Source organism: Lepisosteus oculatus, chromosome 13, assembly GCF_040954835.1.
Source record: "Lepisosteus oculatus isolate fLepOcu1 chromosome 13, fLepOcu1.hap2, whole genome shotgun sequence".
Lineage (NCBI taxonomy): Eukaryota > Metazoa > Chordata > Actinopteri > Semionotiformes > Lepisosteidae > Lepisosteus > Lepisosteus oculatus.
The window spans coordinates 963164-983703 of NC_090708.1; the positions used below are offsets into that span (position 1 = coordinate 963164).

Below are 20540 nucleotides of genomic sequence, written 5' to 3' on the forward strand. Positions count from 1 at the left end.
GTGGGATGATATACAATCCATAAAGACGTCTTTCTGGAATGACACCTACAGGCTGTGGTCATGTAGATCAAGCTTGAAGCTATTATCTATTAGCAATGAGCAACGAAACTAGTGATGTTTGTCATTTGGCTGAAAGGAATCTGTCTCATTTGGGCCCTTTTCCATGTTACTATGCACAGTCTCATTTAGCTGCAGGGCCCGGCAGACAGGAAGAAGAGCAGGCAAAGTTGGAAGGAGTGGTTGAATTAAAGTTGATCAAAAATATAGCTACAAGAGCCATGTTTAAGATTAAACTAAGGTAACATATATTAATTATACTAAAAACCTGCTTTCCTTTTTAGATTATTTTTTCTTTATGTAGAAAGGAATTGCGGCTTCCTTTTTGAATGATCTCTTTGCTGGTGAAGAGCAGTATCTACGGTATATGAAAAAAAGCTTTTCCCCAGCAAAGTGCCATATGATCTAGAGAGTCTCTGAGATGAAGTACAAATTTGTAGATTTATTTTGTGAGGCAGCTGGAACCTGAAGTGGCAGGTTATACAGTTAAGCAGCTTAACAGTTGCATTTTTTTTTACCATTTGTAACTCAGTCGAGCAATAGGGAAGGTAGCAGGTGCATGCTCCCAGATTAAAGAATAGGAGTCTGGAATAATTATTGGATCAGAAAAGAGCTCATTTTAGGCTAATGAGGCTCAGTCTTAGTTTTTTTTGCCTTTCAAAGCTGTTTGTGAAATGTGTTCTGTTGACCTCAGCCTCATTCCTACCTGCCAAATCTACCTATGCACTCATTCACCAAACACATGGCAGTCTCCTGGAGCTGGACAGAGGAACAGGAGCTGGAAATGTGTTGAGAATTAGCTGCGGTGAATTATGCACTGAGCTGCTAATGCTTTGCCTTTGTCCAGTCTCGCCCTGGAGGAACGAATTTTGGCTCACGATGTCTACAGTATATCTGGCACATTTGATGTTTTATAAAAATTTAACGGAGTGGCAAAATAAATTAGGACTAAATTTAAACAAAAAAGCAGAAGAAAGTGGGTTGGAGGAAAAAACTTACATCTGAAAGCACTGTGAGTTCAATCTCTTCCTCGTGACTGACTCACATCATTCTTGAAAGCCCATTTGATGTAGATGAGACAGGAGAAGGCTGATGCTTAATGGCTGGAGAACAAGCATTCAAATCCCCCTCCTGTGGTGTCTGGTAATACTAAGCCCCAGTTAGCATAAAGGGTCTGGAGCCTTTCCCCTGTTTTCAAGTCAATTCCACTAAAAGATGAACACAAATCATGCTGCAGCTCTTCTTCTCTGTAAGAAGTCAAGTTCGTATCGTGCCACCTGCTGATTTGCTTCTGCTAATGCAACTTACTTATTGGACAATATTTTCCAGTCCGCATACATGTTACACTTTTGGATTTAAATAGTTGTATTTAATGGGTGCCTCTCATTTTCGTACTTCATAGGTAAAACAGAGAAATGAGTCTAGGGCACCATTTAAAAACTTCAGCAAAAAACCTTTCACTGAGTGTTTGCTGTGCAACTCGAAAGTGTGTGACTCACAAAATGATTTCTTATAAGCTCACTGTAACAGTAATTCATTGTAAACTGATGGTGTGTGGACTTGTCAGACACTTTGTCTGTGTGGTTGCATGTTTTAAACATGAATGCAAGTCCGCTTAAGCTGGCTTTGTGGTTTCATTCCACCCAAGATCTCATTTTCTTTAAGTGAATCATTCTAATGCCCAGATTACGCTTGTAGTTATTCAGTGGTTTGTACAAAGTTCTACACCCTGCTAGAGTGTGGGATTGACTGTCGCATCAGTATTGTCTGCATAAACATTAACTGTTCTTTTAGTTTGAAAATGAATTCATTGCTACTGATCAAAGCCACGCATGGGGTACCTGCCCCTATTTCAGTGTAATGAAGAGTGAGCCTACGGCCCTGCAGCTCCAAGCAGAATAAATGCAGCAGTGACTGATTTTCTACTTATACAGTACTGTCATAAGCATGGCTACAGCTAACTGCAGGTGGACAGAAATGAGTGACAGGCTTAGAAATTGATATGCACAAGTAAAGAGCGTAACTTCTGATCTGGAATCTGAGTTCTGAAGTAATGGGCATCTCAGGATGGAAATCAGAGGTGAGGGGAATGGGGACTGCCATTAAATGGCTTCACTGGTGCTCCACATGCCCACTTTGAGTTAATCAGCAATTTCTCACAGAGACATCTAATCTATGAGTATAAATTACTCTGCAGTCTTATTATTCCTTAATTGAAGAGCACCAATGTGGAATTGCAAGAGATGAAGCCACAATGATTCTGTCCTCAATTAATGAGGGAATCGCAGTTCTCTGAACATTCCGGGGTTGGATTGCTCAATACTTAAAGAGAAATAACATGCAAGCCTGACACACAGAAACCTCCTACTCTTTCTCTGTTTTTTTCACCACATAAGGCCTTTGTATATGTATATACAGTAAAGTATATAGCTGCATGTTTTCTACAGAGAATTCAAAGTACATACAGAAGAATGAAAACCCATTCATGCTCATGGGAAGGGCTTTACTGAGGAGATTTAACAGTGAGTGAGATAAAGGATGGTTGTGCCAAAGGAAAGGGAAGCTCTCTTTAGTTCCTAGGCCCAGATGCAAAAATGTAACCTTTAAATATGCAACTTGCTTTCATTCTGCTGTTCAAAACCTAATTTATTCCTCACAGCACAGCTGCCAATGAAAGTCAATCATAGCAAAGGTTTTTAAAACCTCAGGGTTAGGAAATTCACATTTTTCAGAAACACAGCAGATAAACATTATTAGTGTGCTTTTTTAATTTAGAAATGTATAAACTAACAGCACCTGGTCTGTTGTGTGTAATATTGATTATTAAAATACAATCTAAAAAAATCAAAGACCGAGCCTGACATTTAGGAGAAACGGGTGTTTGTGAAGAGAGTTTTTCACATCTGCAATGCATTTATTGGTGTTTTGTTGTGTTTATATTGACTCTACAGACTGGTAAATGAATGATAAAAGAATAAACAGCTATTATCTGCTGTGTGGAGTTAATTATAAAAGCGCCTTCACTGTCAGTCTTCAATTAGTCATTTTACAAATTCAGTGCCTAGAAGTCACTCAGGATTGAGCCCTTTTTTGTCATTTTGTTTGATGTCTTAAAATAACCGTGATAACAGTACAGGGAATTTGTGCTTCAGCACCATGTGATATGTACAGTAAGTAAAGGACTCATGACCTATTATAAAAACAAAATATGAGCCCAATAAGGGTGATATAAGGAGCCATGTGTTGTTTGGCTACAGGACATCAAGTCAATAAAAGATGACAAGTTTTGCAATATGTCCCTTTTTGGTTTATTATCATTTACTGTATTAGTTATTGTGATTACTTTTTGTCTTTATATTTAACAATAATCTTGTATTTGAAAACAAGCCAAGGAAAGGAAGTGTATGGGTTGTGGTCAGTGCTGTTCCCAGGCCCTAATGTGACAGTTCTCAGACTGTATGTGGGGGTGCCCCAGTGACATCACTATTTCAGACTTTGACACAGTGGGGTTGACACTAGTGCTCAGGGGTACAGGCATACACTAAAATAAATCCATTCTCAAGTCTCTGGAATAAACAATTTCTAACTTACATTTTTGATAAGTTTGCTTGTATTGCTTTGTTGTTGCTCCTTGTGGAAAGAAAGTGAGAAAAGACAGTTTAAAGCATGTCTCTTTCTCCCATTTTTTCAGATAATGCTGTGTTGCACAGTTTCTTTTGGCTTCTTGTTTCCTGCAGAAACGTACATGTTTCCTTAGCATTTTTATTTCTTTCTGGCCACTGTCATTTTGCAAATGCAATGCCTGTGATCTAGATATATTATTTCCCCCTCTTGAATACATTAATTTCTTGCAGATTTACAATAATCTTACCTACTTTAGACTTGGGGATGTCATGCTGTGCAGGCATCGCCTGAAGGCCACACTGCTGTAAGTGCACAGCTCTTCACCCTGAGAATACCCTGCCTCGGTTTCAGCCTTATACTTGGATTAAGAGATATCATGAGGCTCATATGCCGTTACTCAAGCAACAATATGTTTTAAAAAAGACTAAACTATGTCAAGCCTAATTAATGCACCTTCTGTATATAAATACAATAGACTGTCCACAGAAAGGGAGACAACGTGATTCCTGAACAGAATATCCAATGCAGAATAAGTGCATTGAGATGCACTAGATGGTTGGAAATCTAAGAAAAACCTGAGGTTTGTTTGCGCTTTGTTCATGAAGTGAGAAAATCTCCAGGCTGCTGAGATGTTCAGGGCAGCTCTTGCAGTGAAATGTGCTGTGGCTGTGTGTCCCTAAAGTGCAGGAGCTGAGTGTGAAAGAACAGGCACAGCACAGTGATGCAGTCATTTAGGGTAAAGGGTGATACGCAGAGTCTAAAGCAAATGCAAGTATTAAAGTCATCAGAGTGCTAAGTATGTGTGAATATCTTACTAGTTCTCATAGGACTTTCTGTTTAAAATACAAAGTTTTATTTTGATTAAAATTAAGATCAGTTGACTATACCCCATGTGATAAAACCTAACAATACATTTCGATCATGTCTCCAGATTAGATGTGGTTAAGTACCAATCCTACTTATGCAACATATTTTTAGTTGAGTTTTATGCTGCATATGATTTCCCTGAACCAAAAGCTTTCCACATTTATAAAGTTCTTTTCACAGCTGCTATAAAGGCAGCTTATTTTCATTAAACTCTAGAAACAAGAAACTTCAGAAAAGAAAAAAAAAACATATTAGTCTATTCATACATGAATGCCTTTTATTTTTTTCCATAAAAATATTTTATATGCTGTGGATTTGGAGCTGTCTGTGCTTAAATTGGATTTCCTGAATTATATTATGCGTAGCGTAACAAAAATTGACTTTATGCAGTAATAACTCCTGTTTTATTGCAGAAAATTATGAAAAGCAGAGGCTTGTTGGTTCTGCATCGTCACATGGGCAGCCTTCGATCTTTGGCATTCTGAGATGTCACGTGATTCTGGGCCCTGGGTGAAAGGGCAGGGTAACCCACTCTTACCCTGGGGCTGGAGACCCTAGTCACGGCAGAGCAGGAAGTAAAACATGCTTGGCACTTGTGAGCAGCTAACCTACCTGTTAAGAGGCCCGTTAATAACTGGGCAGAAACGCTCCAGGAACACAGCACCAGCTAGACGTGTTGAGTAGGATTCATGGCCGCTGCTGGTTTGAGGGCTTCATATACAGCTAGAAGAGGGGTTCAGCTCACATGGGCTGGGGCAGTGTCCTAGCAAAGCCCAGTTTATGTACATGGGAGTGCATTGCAAGAACAGGGAAAGTGCCATTGCCCGTCCTTGATGTTATGAAACATCCTCTAGATTCTGGTCATCATGCCAATAAACACAACACTAGTGTTACGGTCCTGTTGTATGTGGCCATTGCACAAATTTGACCTTATTACCTTTAAAACATAAAGGTAATAAAGTCAATGGTATAAGAATACTGTCACCTCCTATAAGCAGTATCTCTGTTTAGACTGAGAAGTGATTTCAGTTACATAACATTAACTAAGCGTGAAGTAAAATATATTTGAGTAACTGCCTTGGTTACAGTATTTAACAGGTGTAGGTCTGAGAAATGTTTCTAATGTGTTTTGATTTTCCTTCATTATCTGTCTGTGGTCCACACTTTCCCTGCTACACAGGAGACAATTTATATTTGCAGTGCTTAAAAAGAGATGAAGAATGTTTGATTATGATACCTCTCATTTAGGTACAGTACATACTGTACACATATTCTCTTTCCAAAACACGTGTGTATATTTATATCCATGCTCTGTGTATGTGTATACTGTATATTGTAAATACACTGAGAATCATTATAAATGTAACAAATGCTATTCCAGAGTTTTGTCAGCTCTTGTCTGTATACAACTGAACCTTTCACCCCAGCCCTAATTTTATAAAAGTGGGAATTTCAGGATTTGACCAGAACTCAAACTATATCTCCAGACGGCCAGCTTTTGCTTTTGACATAAATATATACACAGAAAGTATGTTACAGTACACATAAACATCCATGCCCACCATGAAATCCATACTTCACACGGTCTTTGCATGCTTACCACTTGTTATAGGATCAATTGTCTGCCTGAGACTTGCGCCGAGCTCTTTTAAGATGCACAAGGAAGAGGCCAACCTGCTTTGTGCTACCAACAAAATTACACCCCATGGAAAACGCCAGCGATCTCACGCTTCCAAACCAGAGCCGACCGCTGGCACTGATGCAAGTGCTGAGAACCTCGCACAGTGCAGATAACATTTGCCCTGAGTTTCAGTTTGATAAAAAGGCATTAAGATGTTTTCTCCAGCATTAGTGCTTTGCCCAGTGATCAAAATCTCAGCCATGACTTTGTAAGAAAAGAACAGAGCTGCACAAGACTAATTTATAGTAATATCAATCTGGTTCATTTTAATGACTTTCATTCTTTAATCCAATGTGAAGTTTTTAAAAGTCATTTAGTTCATTCTACTGAAGATATTATAATATATTATCTGACTTGAATGTCTTTCGCTGCAGCTCAAATTAGTAACCTTAACTCTTTTAACTTTGAAAATGAAAGTGAGTTCTCATACAGGGGACTGTGTTTTCTCTACGTTTTCAGCGCAGAGCTGCAGTATATGAAGTAAAATGGCAGACCCTACAGTGGTATTGATGGCACTGATCCAATAACCTGTCTTCTTCCTCTTTGTTTGTTTGTTTTTCAGGTTTTTTAAGCACTGGTGACCAAGCAGCAAAGGGAAACTATGGGCTCCTTGATCAAATTCAAGCCTTGCGCTGGACGAGCGAGAACATTGCTTTCTTTGGTGGTGACCCATTACGCATAACTGTTTTTGGATCTGGGGCTGGTGCCTCTTGTGTCAATCTCTTGACTTTGTCCCATTATTCTGAAGGTAACCGTTGGAGCAATTCAACCAAAGGTATAATGCAGGTTGCACATTTTGACAATTTTGGTGTCTGCATGCCACAGCCATTAGTATTTAATTTGACTCTAGTGTTGATTTGAAAACAGGAAGGAGCAGTTTGTTTTGGAAAGCTGTTTGAGATTTTTTTTTCTTCCTTATTTTTCTGAACTGTTTGCATGATCACACTTTTTAGTGGCACACTCTCCTTTTTCTCTCTCCAGCAGATCTTTCTAGAAATAACTTAGAGTGGAATTCTGAACCGCACCGATAAACTGTATTTTTCCTTCAGCTCTTCATTTCTTTATTTTCAGGACAAAAGGCTGATGATAGGTCAAAAAGGCTGAGAATAAGGGTTTAACATCATACAGATAGGTCTCCCAGACCAAGCAGGATTTCAATTTATGCCCTGTGTATAAAACAGCTGTGAATTATATGTTCAACGCTGTTGTGAACGAAAACATTTGAAGTTCAGCATGTCTGGTTCAGAAATCTTTTGTCTAAAAACTGCATGGAAGTTGCTTGCTGTCAGCTAAGAAAATAAATTTGAGTGTTTTGCATGCACGATCCAAAATTGTCAAAGCATCAAGGTCACGAGCAAATTTCTTCAATTTATTACCCCTCTGTGTCGGTGTCCGTTTTTTCTGTTTTTGTCACTCTTCAGTAGAATTGCTCAGGGCCACAGGGCAGCTGTAATGGCACAGTGGGAACACTCGGACTGTGGTGAAGCCATGTGTGTTTAACACCACAGTGCTTTCATGACACCTCTCCTGAGCTTACAGTCGCTGAAGTTTGGGATTAGCTGAAATTAAAGAGAAAACAGTCTTTTGCCCAATTTATTTCTTTTTGCTTTTTCTAGTTAACAGATTCATACTTAAATAATTTGAAAGTCTCACAGAAACATGTTTATGCATACAGTAATCCACAAGTAAACAAGTAAACGTTTTTTGCTTTATATTTTCTTTAAAAAAAAGGCAAAACTAAAACACTACATTGTAAGGAAAAACAGAAGATTAATTTGCTCTAATATTATCTTCCCATTTTACAGTACATGTAAAAGGTACAGCTCCAACACTATAGTAGGTAGTTTATAATACATATACACTTTGTATAGATGTGGGACCTCTTGCTCATTGATGTATCTATTGTGCAATTTTCACGGCCCATTTTGACCATTCAGGGGCAAAGATCAATGGTTTTGCAGTTAAAGTGAAATAGTAGCTTCAGAAAATACTAGATCTAGCAAAGAATTCTCTGTCTTTTCTGTTTTTCTGTTCAATTCTTCAAGACATCATAAGACTACAAATAACATTTTTTTAAAAAAGGAGAGTTACATTTAAAATAAATAACTTTTCTGACCAGGCCCAGTAGAATGTTTTATTCCATTTTCTTGGTGCTGACAGCTGCTTGCAAAACCAGAGCCATCTGGAAACGAGAGATCTGTAGCTGGCAGGACGCAAATAAAACCCACTCCTGGGTGAAAGAGCAGGGCATGTTCTTATACAGTATGTTGTGAGTTTGAATAGACAGAGAGAGATGTATACTGTACTCTACTTTTCATGTTCAGAATAAACTCCATAACTGTGTTTCTGAAACTCTTTCCCCTTTACTTGCCTTCTGTACAATACGTTGTCCAGTTAACACTTCATTTATCACTTGACCAAAAGGCTTTGGAAATCAACCACTGTGCTGTACAGTATGTACAACGTGCACACTGACAAAGCTGAAACTTTTACAGAACTGTTAAAATATGTCCATTGTTCATGACATTTGTTATGGTGGTTTTGCACAGTGCAGTGAAACAGAAGGGATAATATAGTTAAAGAAAATTAAGAAGTTACTCTGTTACACTCTTACCCCAAGCTCCCCTCCCCACCCACACACACCCACATGAAAGGTGAATATAATCATTAGTCGTGTCAGTGATAGCAAGCTTGGAAGAGGTCCCATGGGTTGTCATGGCGATATCAGTGATAATCTCTCAACTCTCAGAATCATCTCTTCCCTTCCTCTATCTCCACCCTCCTCTCTGTCTGCACGGTCACATGGGACTCCCCTTGTCCAGCTCCTGTGCATTGTCACTGTGTCTCACCATTTCGCCATTTTCAGAAGCCACTGACTTTTTTGTTCTTTTTATGTTTTCATGAATTCCTCTCCAGAGAATAAAAATAAATAAAATTAAATTAATTAATTCTGATTTGTTTTGATAACTTGTTGCTAAATTGGGGTTCTGAATGTGATCATTAACATTAACTTTAATACCCTTTTGATTCAGACTGATTCTCCAGTTTTTGTAGCCTGTGAAAATATTCTATAGCCCGTTACTTTGAAAGTAATTGGTGGTTTCTAAGCAATTAAAACTTGGGACATGCACAGTTTAGTTACTTGCTGAAAACCTGTGATTTAGGAATACGTATTACCTTATCATACATCTATTTATAAATAGATACATCTGTCTTATTACTTTGCTACTCAATAAAGAAAATCAAAGTAAAATTTAAGCCCAACAACATCTTTGTTTATATTCCCCATTTCCATTAAGTCCTGAGGTCCCATCACCGCATGACCATGATGGACAGTGTTCCCCCACCAGCCCACCTCATTGTCTGGACTTGAACACGACACAAAGGGCTCTGCATGCTGCTTCAGACATGTTTTTCTGCTTGTTTCCCGGCTGCAGGACTTTTCCAGCGGGCGATTGCGCAGAGTGGCACGGCTCTCTCCAGCTGGGCGGTCAGTTTCCAGCCGGCCAAGTATGCCCGCATGCTGGCCAGGAAGGTGGGCTGCAACCTGCAGGACACAGTGGAGCTGGTGGAGTGCCTCCAGAAGAAGCACTACAAGGAACTGGTGGACCAGGACATCCAGCCAGCCAGATACCACATAGCCTTCGGGCCGGTGATCGACGGGGACGTGATCCCCGATGACCCCCAGATCCTGATGGAACAGGGGGAGTTCCTCAACTACGACATCATGCTGGGGGTCAACCAGGGCGAGGGGTTAAAGTTCGTGGAGCTCATAGTGGACAACGAGAATGGGGTGCAGGCCAACGATTTCGACTACGCCGTCTCTAGCTTCGTCGACGACTTGTACGGCTACCCGGAGGGGAAGGACATTCTGAGGGAGACCATCAAGTTCATGTACACGGACTGGGCCGACAGGCACAACCCCGAAACCAGGAGGAAGACCCTGCTGGCCTTATTCACCGACCACCAGTGGGTGGCGCCAGCGGTGGCCACTGCGGACCTCCACTCCAGCTTTGGGTCTCCTACCTACTTCTACGCCTTCTACCACCATTGCCAGACGGAGCAGGTGCCCGCCTGGGCAGACGCCTCCCACGGGGACGAGATCCCCTACGTGTTCGGGCTGCCCATGATCGGCCCGACAGAGCTCTTCCCCTGCAACTTCTCCAAGAACGACGTCATGCTGAGTGCGGTGGTGATGACCTACTGGACTAACTTCGCCAAGACCGGGTAAGTAGCCAGCCAGCCTATTTGACTGACCTCACCTCACCGTATCTGTTCCAATACGTTTGCTGAAAGGTGTAAAATGGGTATCAAGTAAGCAGTTTCTTTGTGCTACTTTCACTGATGCAATTAAAGCAGACAGTTATAATTACCCTTAATGTGGGTTATCTAATGTGGATGCAAATGGATTGTTTTTAAGATATTTAAATGAGTCAAAACCAAGGATGAACAATGGATTTAAAACGCTGCATATACTGTGCATAAAAACAGTTTGTGTCTGTAGCAAGTTGCTTTTTTTTCTAATGTAATGTGAAATGTGTGTCATGTTTGCACTTTACTGTGACGTTAAGATCTTTTTTCCTGTCTTGCAACACCATGCCTGTGTGGACAGCTCTTTATTATACAAGGAAGGGGTAAAATTGCTCTTTTACTTTCCCAGAAAAGGTAATCCCGAAGGGGCACTATTCACACAGGTGTCATATCAAGTGGCTTTATAACCAGTAAGGGTGACTTGATGATGCTGTCAGACTGTGGTGAAAGTGATTAAAGTATTCTATCTTCTCCCCTAATTCTATGTACAGTACTCTTCAAAATGACAAAAACAACAGAGGGATATCTGGTAATGGAAAGAAGGTTGTTAGGTTTTGCTTGTTAGACACGTTTTGCTAACATAAAACCTCTTTTATCTCCTCTCAGCGATCCCAACCAGCCAGTTCCTCAGGACACAAAGTTCATTCACACCAAGCCCAACCGATTTGAAGAGGTTGCCTGGACCAGGTATAGCCAGAAAGACCAGCTGTACCTCCACATCGGCCTGAAGCCCCGAGTGAAGGAGCACTACAGAGCCAACAAGGTCAACCTTTGGCTGGAGCTCGTCCCCCACCTGCACAGCCTGAACGAGGTCACCCAGATCATTTCCACAACCACCAAGGTCCCACCTCCCGAGGTGACACCCCGGACCTCCAACAAGATCCCCGTCATCACCAAGCGGCCCGTGACCACCCCTTTCCCCACGGAGAACCAGGAGAGCCAGAACCAGGAGACGGGTCCGTTTCTGGAGGACCAGCGGGATTACTCCACGGAGCTGAGCGTCACCATCGCAGTGGGGGCCTCCCTGCTCTTCCTAAACATCTTGGCCTTCGCCGCCCTGTACTACAAGAAGGACAAGAGGAAGCACGACGTGCACCGGAGGTGCAGCCCGCAGCGCAACACCGCCAACGACCTGGCCCACACGCAGGAGGAGGAGATCATGTCCCTGCAGATGAAGCACACAGACCTCGACCATGAATGTGACTCCATGCATGCCCACGAGGTGGTTCTGAGAACTGCCTGCCCCCCAGACTACACGCTGGCCATGAGACGGTCGCCGGACGATATTCCGCTAATGACCCCCAACACCATCACCATGATCCCCAACACCATACCGGGGCTCCAGCCCCTGCACTCCTTTAATACCTTCAGTGGTGGCCAGAACAGCACCCTGCCTCACCCCCACCCCCACTCACACTCCACCACCAGGGTATAGCCAGGGAACAATTCATGAGACAAAAAAAAAACGATTCAAAAAACTTTTCCTCCTCCTCCTGAGTAGTCGTCACGGTGAGTCTGGTACTGCTGAGGCTGAAAGGGAAAATGTAATTTTTTTGTAAAAAAAAGCAAACAAAGAAACTGAAGGATACGTTTTGTTTTTCTGGTATCTTGACAAACCGAGCTCAGCTTTCCCAGAGCTGGTTCACACTTGAGTGGTCTCGGCGCGGTTGTTCCGATGCAGTCGTCCGAGGGGGGAATCTCAAATTCTGCAGAAGGGAAGGAGAAAAAGAAGAGGGGCGGAGTTCCTCGACCGAAGGAAAAGGGAAATGTCCCACTGGCGGCTTTGAAGCGCAAACGACTCATTTCTGAAGACAAGAGGAGCCGCCACGCCCAGAACTTGGGCATATGTTAACGCCTGCAAGGGAAGGATTTCAAGCACGGGAAAAAGACAACCGTTTCACAAATATTATGCACAAGGGAGACATTCGAGAGATGTCTTGGATTCTTTTCATCCGTTTATTTTTTTGGAACAGTTTTATTGTATAGAACCTATTTACATATCTAGATATGTAGACAAAGCACCAATGCTGTTAATGCCCTGATGGGCACCGATTCTGCGATCTGCCAGTGGAAGAAAAGGGGATAATGGCACTCTGGCAGATACAGCTTCATCACATAAGTGCTGTCTATACCAAGAGCTGGCGGACAGGGGACCTGGATATTTTTAGCACGATTGCGCATGACAATTTATCTGCTTGGTGGCTGTTCTGCTGATTAAGTTGTAATTAAAATAATTTTCATCCCCATTGGAATTTGTTTGAAGACGTACTTCTCTGACGGGCTGTGGCCCATGGAGTAATGCGCAAGAGCAGGGGCAGGGGTCCGGGCTGGGAGGAGGGGGGCAGGAACTACAGTAATTACAGTACGTACACAATAGCTACAGTGAACATGGTTAAAAAAGACTAGTTTTGTACAATGTGTGTTGGTACAACTTTTTAATAGTGGTGAAGACTCGCTGTTATAAATCCCAAATGAGGGAATCTTTCATTTATCTCTCTTTTGTCAGTGTTATCTGCAATTTTCCATCCTTGGTTTTCTGATCCCCTTTTTAGCCTGTCACCACCATCACCATGATCACAGAGAAGTCATTTCCTCCGGAGTTTCTGTCCTTTTATACAGCAGATATTTTGTTTATGCAGGAAATCAATAAACATGCCACTTGAGTATTTGATTGGTTGCAATAAATTCTCATAAGGCATGTTCCCTAACATCTAAATTAAGATTCGTGTTTCTGTTTTTTTTAATATACTGTAACAGAAGGGTTACAGCACAGACACCACAAACTGGGAAATTGTTCCTAACCTATAGCTAGAATTTCAGACTGAAGTCCTAGGACCAGCTATAGGAAGGTAATGGCTGGTCTCGCAGCAGATGTCTGTGGATATTTGTGTGGTGCAGAGTCAGTTCCCTTTACTAGTCCAGCTGTCATAGGATTCCCAGAGTTCTCACACAAAGTAAAAATGCTAATATTCCCTTTTCCTGGTTAACCTCTCTTAACATGCGTGTGAGCATGAAAACTCATATTGCGCGACTTCTTTTCCACTTGATGACAGAACCAGCTCCTTAATGACTAAATTATTAATTAGCAGGATTAAAATAGTAATTAGCCTCGCTGGTTTTATAAAAGTACAGCAATGGATTGCATTATCAGGGTTGCAGGTTGAGTCTGAGTGACCCTGCAATAGGTTTGTTTTGTGCCCATGCATACAGTATACAGGATGCAGTACTTAGACTTTAGTTTTTACTTTCCGTAAAGTCTGTGTGCTGAAAACGCATTGCCAGAAGTCCCATCTCCCTGGACCCAGGCCATTCAAGGTCATCCCTGTGTCCTGCACACCTGTGTGACAGCTCTGTCTGCTCTGCCCTTGTGCTATCAGAGTGCTGCTTCACTCTGCCAGATGGTGTTGTGAGCATGACGAACGGCAACGTGTCCTCTAGACATAACAAACCATAGCCATGGTTGGAGGAAAAATCATTATTTTTTTTGTATCTACTTACAGATATCTTAAGCTTATTTACCAAAGTGTAGATGATTTTATATAACCTTGGTCTAACTCAGAGGTCCCACTGTCATGAAGATCTGGTTTTCCAGGGGTGGTGCAGGACACAGACTGCAGCCAGTTCAAGCAGAATGTAGTAGTTAAGGTGGGGAGCTGCGTCAGCGTGCGTAGGCTGCAAAGGAACGAGTAATACAGTAGGTTTATTCCATGCGGAAAAGAGAAGGAAGAAAATGCAACGTTCCGGCCGTGGAGCCGAAAGAAGGCAGAAGGAACCAAAAGGCTGAATGAATGCTGAAAGCCGAAAGAACACCTGAAGAAGGGTCCATGGCCGAAACGTTGTTTTCTTTCTTCTCTTTTCAGCATGGAATAAACCTATTACTTGTTCCCAAGCAGGATGTAGCCATGATGCTGGGATGGACGCCCCGGTTCTTGCTAAAAGATCAAGTGGACCTCAAGTGTTGGGGGTCCCAGTCTAACTTCGCATACGAAAGCATGTTGTGCAGCGTATAACCCCGTCGTCACTGTACCGGCTTTTATATTCAGCCCCAAAGGGAGGAGCTTCACGCTGGCCCACCAATACCAACACAGGCCAAAGGAGTGCATATCTCCTGCATGTTTCCGCCTCTTGGAGGCCCATCGAAGTTCCTCCCAGTAACCCTTCCTTGTCAGCGGCAAGTGGGGGGAAATTAAACCTCCCCCTGCTGGGCTGTAGGACCAGGAAGCTTCAGAATTTAAAGTGGGCGCGTTCTGCTGCAGGGATAAAAGCACACGTGGTTCAGATCTGCAGTGACCTTGAATGCCCCGCAGAACTGTTAACATCAAAGCTCTTTCGCTTTTCTGCTGGTCATACAGTACATGTGTGTGTGGGCTGATGAAGCTCTAACGCAGGAAGAAAAATGAGCTTTTCAGGGAGTGTCTAAATGTGAATATTTAACTTCTGATTCCTGTGTGGATTTGAAAGCAGTAGTCCAGCAGCCACTTGTGGTAGTACAGTATTTATTAGATACTGATGAAATGTACAGTAGGTTATTTAGAATGGTTTCACTTATCGGACACATTGTAAATGTTCTTTACAGCACAAGAAAAATCCCGTCTGCCCCTGGACAGGCCAGGGTCAATCCTGTCACAGCGTAGTACTTATAACTGCAGAACAAGACACCTGCTGACAAATGATCAGGGATCGCTGGAACAACTAATGAATATTATGAACATATTCTACATCTGTCCCAAAGCATTTCCCGTGCTGCTTCTTTTTTAATTAATAAAGGAATTAATATGCAGAATGACTGTAATGTTCCTTCTTAACTGTAGTGCCCAGAATAGCATTAGGAGATAGAAGATGTTCAGCAGGGGCAGCTGTGCGCTATAGTGTTACAGTACAGGTCAGACTGCTCCCTGGTCGTTAAGGTGGTCGACCAGATGTGTTGCTAGGAGCTTACCTGGACAGGGTTAAAAAAAGTCAGCGGAATACATTGTGAAGAAGTGTAATGCAAAGTGCCATTTCTTTTTAACAGGCATCATTATTTGTTGTCTGTTTCATACAGGACCCATACATTATACTGGTCAGAACCTCTCTACATCAGATCGTTGCTCAGCAAGTGGTATCTTAGCCATTTGTTGCTGTAGTTAAACAGCATGCAAGCTAATTCAGCAGGGTCCACTGATGAGGGTCTGATGAGCCTGAATCTGGCCTCCATAGAAAAGTGCTTCTCTTGCTCTTTAATTCAGAATACTGGCATTCCGTCTGGTGACAATTTTGATTTCATTTAGTGTTTATCTGCAAAGAAAGGTGCTCACACATTGTGCTCAATTTTACTTGGTTATCTTTTAGAGAAGTGAGCTGCGTATTTTGTCTCTGATGTGGCATTTTGTACATTTTGTTAGATCCCTTCTAATCTGGTAGCACTGCAGTTATAGTACGTGTCCCACAGATAACAACCAGCAAGAAACAACAAAGGAAGAAATCTAAATAAGCAGAATTTTGCAGGTTTTGGATGTGTTTTTCTAGTAGGAAAAGGAGAACTCGCATGTTTAAAACTACTTTTTTAATTTCAGCATTCAAACTGATTTGTAATATGCAGGTTGAAGGTCTTGTAGAATTATAGTTATTCTACATACAATCAATAAAAAATAAGGTATTTTTGAAAGGCTTAAAATGTTCAAAAATGCATTATAATTAAAAATCAACAACAATTCCATTCTTAAAAGAGTACAAGATTAATGCATTAGGCAGTCCTTTCAATACGTTCACGTTTAGAACAAATTGCCAGTCCTGTGGTTCCTAATGGACTCCCATGCTGTTGGTCTAATTCTGTGTTGTTGGCATAGGAGAATAATATGATCATTGGCTATTGCCAGATGAGAAATGGCAAAATCAAACTTCTCATTCTTGTTTGTAATCCACAGCTTCATGTGTTCAGTCGCGAGAGTCGGAAAGAAATGGCACAGTAGTCTTCGGGGCATTTCAGCTGCTGGGAGAGAGGAGGTTAAAACGATGCTGCCAGACTGCCTCTCTGACAGCTTTAGACAGGATGACCCTTAGATTTCATTTCTCAGTCAGGGCAGGCCAACCTTGTTTGTCAAGGACACTATCCTGCAAGCTATACAGAGATCTGAAATAAATGGTAATTTTGACCCATTTCATTCTGTAGCTGAGCCACTGAGTTTATCAAATGCTGGGGCTAAACAAACCCCAGAAGACTCTCCTAGACCGCAGCAGGCCATGTGAGAATTCTGCCTCGGCCCCGCGAATTTGTCTTCTCCCTCGCGCCACTGGTCCGGGGAGCAGAACAACAGTGTTAAAGAGATGGAGGAAGCAAGCATGTGAACTAGGAAAATATTTATTGGGAACAAATGTAACATTATTGCCAAGCCAATCTCTCACTTCTAGCAGGCCCGATGAGAATGAATACAAAACAATCCCTGCCGTTCTTTGAGCATTTATTTAAATGCCAGTTGGTGCAATTTCTGTGAATTTTCTGTGAATAATGTTTTACAGCCTACTAATATAGTATTAATGGTATCCCATCATTTTTGCTGCTGCATTTTATAGGGTATCATACAACGTGCCAAATTTAAACAGAATGTTAATGTCGACAGCATAAAACTGGGTAGACAGCTATGGTCTTTAGAGCTGTAATAAAAGGCCTTTGTTCCACACAAATACACCGTCAACAAAAACACAAGTTTCTGAAATTGAGTTTTTAGGCTCAGGCTTCTTTTAGCCAGCCTGTGGTCATTCATACTGCTTGATTCTCTTCAGCTTTAAGAATATCTGTAAGGATAAAATGCAAACTGTTTGCATTTTAATACAGCTTTGAAGACTGTACATTTGAAAAGAAGGAGAAGAGTTTAATTCTGTTTTTTTATTTAGCTAAACCACGCAACTTGGAATTACACTGGCTTTCATGTGTTTTGACAGATATTGATGCTTGTAAAATGTTCTACTTCTGTGCTACAGTATTTGTTTAAGGTAATTAGCATTTTTAATTTTCCAGTACCATATTGCTCTCTCTCTATTTTTTTATTTTTATTGTTCTACTGTAAGCAACTTACATTATTTTATTTTACTTGGTCAAAATGTGTTCCAAAATAATTGGATTAGTCTGCACCTCACTGCTGTGCTTTTGTTAGTCTTCAGGGTTTGTAATGAGAAAATCTGTAAATCATCATTTCCTTCTTTTCATATGGTTTCTTTTTTCCACAAAATTACAGTACATATCACATATATTTCACGACCTACTGTATAATTGTGTATGCTAGGTCATACTGTATGTTAGATATTTCGGAAACAATTCGGGCTGTTTTTTATTGGCAGTAAAGCCAGATTTAATGTTTTTGCAGGACTTCCTGCTTGACATTTTGCTAAGACCCTTCAGGGCATCGTGTCCACAAGCTGCTCTGTGGTGGCGCTCCAATTCTCAGTCAGTTTCGTTTGCGCTTCTGTCTTTGAAGATCACTGCTGTTACCTAACACTTTTATTTGTGATTGCCAGCAGCTGATTCACAAGATTTAAGTCAGGGGGCTAGACAAGCCATGTGGAAAAGGAATCCAGCTTCCTTGCAGACCTTTCCCAGCTAGGCTGTGTAGGAATTGCACTGCAGAAGGAGGGACATGTGGAAGGCATTCGTGACGAGGCACACAGGTGTCGTCTGGGGTGTTTGTGGCTGTGCTGGGGTTCCCCCTCACAAAGTGGCAGTGCAGTGTCTGTTTTTTCCCCTTCCTGACACCACCTCAAGGAACTGGGATCGGTCCACGAGGAAGTCTGATATAATCCCAGTTAAATTGCTTGAGGGGTGAATATACTGTATTGCTGTTCCTCTGCCGAAAAAACGTCCTAATTGCTTTCATCTGACCAAACCTTTGCGAGATTCTCAATAGTGACAGTTTTATACTTGATTAGACATTCAGACACATTTCCTCCCTGAATCATGGTTTATGTCAAAACCTTTTCAGCCACTGCTGTACATGTATATGACTATGGAATTTGGGCCTTTTTAGGTTAGTCTGAACTGCACATGTGGAGTATACAGTGTTTTTGCAGTTGTGTTTTGGGAGGGCAGGGCCTGTAAAACTATCTTTTTTGTTTTATTTAATTATTTGGGGGCATTTTCATGTGCTTGCTGAGGAATGTTACAGTAAATGCACATATCATTCACTGCTTCAACAAAAAAGGTCTTGAAATGCATCCATTCATACCACCGCATGTAGACTTTATCCCAGAAAAGGCCTAAGCAATAAACAGAGCCAATGGAAGTCATAGAAAAGAGACTTCTTTTCTTGTGCTATTAAATTATTCCTAACAGAATTATGTTCTATTGACACTATTGACACTGTGGCCAAGGTTATTTGTATATATCATATAAAATATGGTCCAATGTCACAAAAGTTGACCATAAACTGTGCATCCTACATACTGTATGATGCCTTGGAGTTTTGTGTTTGACCCATCTGGAAACTCTAAAGAGAATTCTTGAATTTATAAGGGATTGTTATGTTTTTTCCTACATAAAATTCCCTAAATCTAATATAGAGAAAGGAAAAGCCATCCCCATCAGAACTCTGATCTGATGACTCTAATCCCACTCTGGCACAGTGATTCCAAGTCTGAACAAGACTGATTATTGAAAACTCTGAAAGGGTCTGTGCGGTGGCACAATGATTTCTAATGTTTCAAGGGCCCCAATGCTCATGTCTGTCCAGGATGTGAACAGCTGGCAACTTGCCTGACCAACCACAGTGCTTGCTTCAGTTTCCAGAGTGACAGCTGGATTATATAACTGCAAATTGAGTGACTTCTCTTAGATCACATTGACTGAAATCCACCCGGTAGCATGTTGCGCATATTGTTGAGTTTTCTACCAGCTGGTGATAAATTTAAATAGTTCCAAAGACAGATGACTTTAGATTTACAGACATGGTGTTAGTTTAGTGTTGAAGCTGTACGAGAAAGGAACACAGTGAGTTTCTGACTGAGGGCTCAGTGGTTACTGTCAGAGGCCTGTTGACATCCTGTTTGATAATAGTCTGCTGTATCCCATTACACTGAGTTTTGAAACATCAAACACTTTATTTTCTAGAAACTAGTCGTCATTTACAAAAAAAATGTTTGATCTATGTGCTTTCTTTATCCCCAAGATATTTTTGCAAGCATATGTTCTAGCCTTAAATAATTGCTGTGTATTTAAGCTATGTTTTATGAATACAAATGGGTGAATTACATTGTTTTATATAGTGTAGCTTCATATTTTGTGAAACTAATAGAACGTCCTGTCCATATCCAAAGCCATTTGATCTCAGACACAAATATAAAATATAAAAACACAAGAACTCATGTGCCGGGCTCAAGTCTTAGCATGTTTCTGACATAAATCAGAAAAAAAATATTTAAATGAACAGTAAAGAGCTAGTTACCTGTTTTGGTCTGAACAGTTGATTACTAATAAAAGCTCAGCAGAAAATTGTTTAAAACACAAGAGATGCTTTCCCCCTTTTAAAGGGAGTCAGAATGTGAATATAGTTTCATAACAAGTACAGTAAGTATTCCTAGAGTTTGGAAAAGTTGTCTGCTGGCTATATTTTAAACATTGTTATTGTTATTTTGTTTTCTGCTTATTTTCTCTATCATTTTGAAATGAAAGACAGAACAACCCTCATTTTCTTTCTGTGTAAGGACTGTTTTGCCTTCAGTGACTCAGTTTGTGTTTGGACATCCACTTTCATGAGAGTTTTTAATATCATTAATAAATATGATCATATTTTTTAACTTGCTTTGGCTGCTGTCTTTACTCTTTTCGGAAGTCAAGACCCCTGCAGGCTCTCCACACTGTGATGAAACCTGGATTCCTACAGATGTGGATGAGGCTCTCCCAGGCAGGCTGGTGTCCATGTTCCTGGAGATACTCTGTCTTTAAAACGGTGTTCTATTAATGTACTCAGTCGCTTGGTTTTTCTTAGTAGGACAGCAGTTCTTTTAGGGTAAAGGTTTTTATTCAATGCAA

At 41.1% G+C, this 20540-nt stretch overlaps 1 protein-coding gene across 8 annotated transcripts in view; it reads left to right on the forward strand.

The window, feature by feature from the left end:
- Window positions 1–20310, forward strand: part of nlgn1 (neuroligin 1) — a 224612-nt gene extending 204302 nt beyond the window's left edge. For 5 of the 8 annotated variants that reach the window (XM_015360880.2, XM_015360881.2, XM_069197424.1 and 2 more), the window contains 3 exons: window positions 6792–7004; window positions 9667–10456; window positions 11147–20310. In XM_015360880.2, coding sequence (XP_015216366.1) covers window positions 6792–7004; window positions 9667–10456; window positions 11147–11975 — 1832 coding nt within the window. In that variant the 3' untranslated portion in view covers window positions 11976–20310. The remainder of the gene's footprint in view (window positions 1–6791; window positions 7005–9666; window positions 10457–11146) is intronic. The other 3 variants (XM_069197422.1, XM_069197425.1, XM_069197427.1) reach the window with 1 other exon arrangement.
- Window positions 20311–20540: the final 230 nt, after the last annotated feature.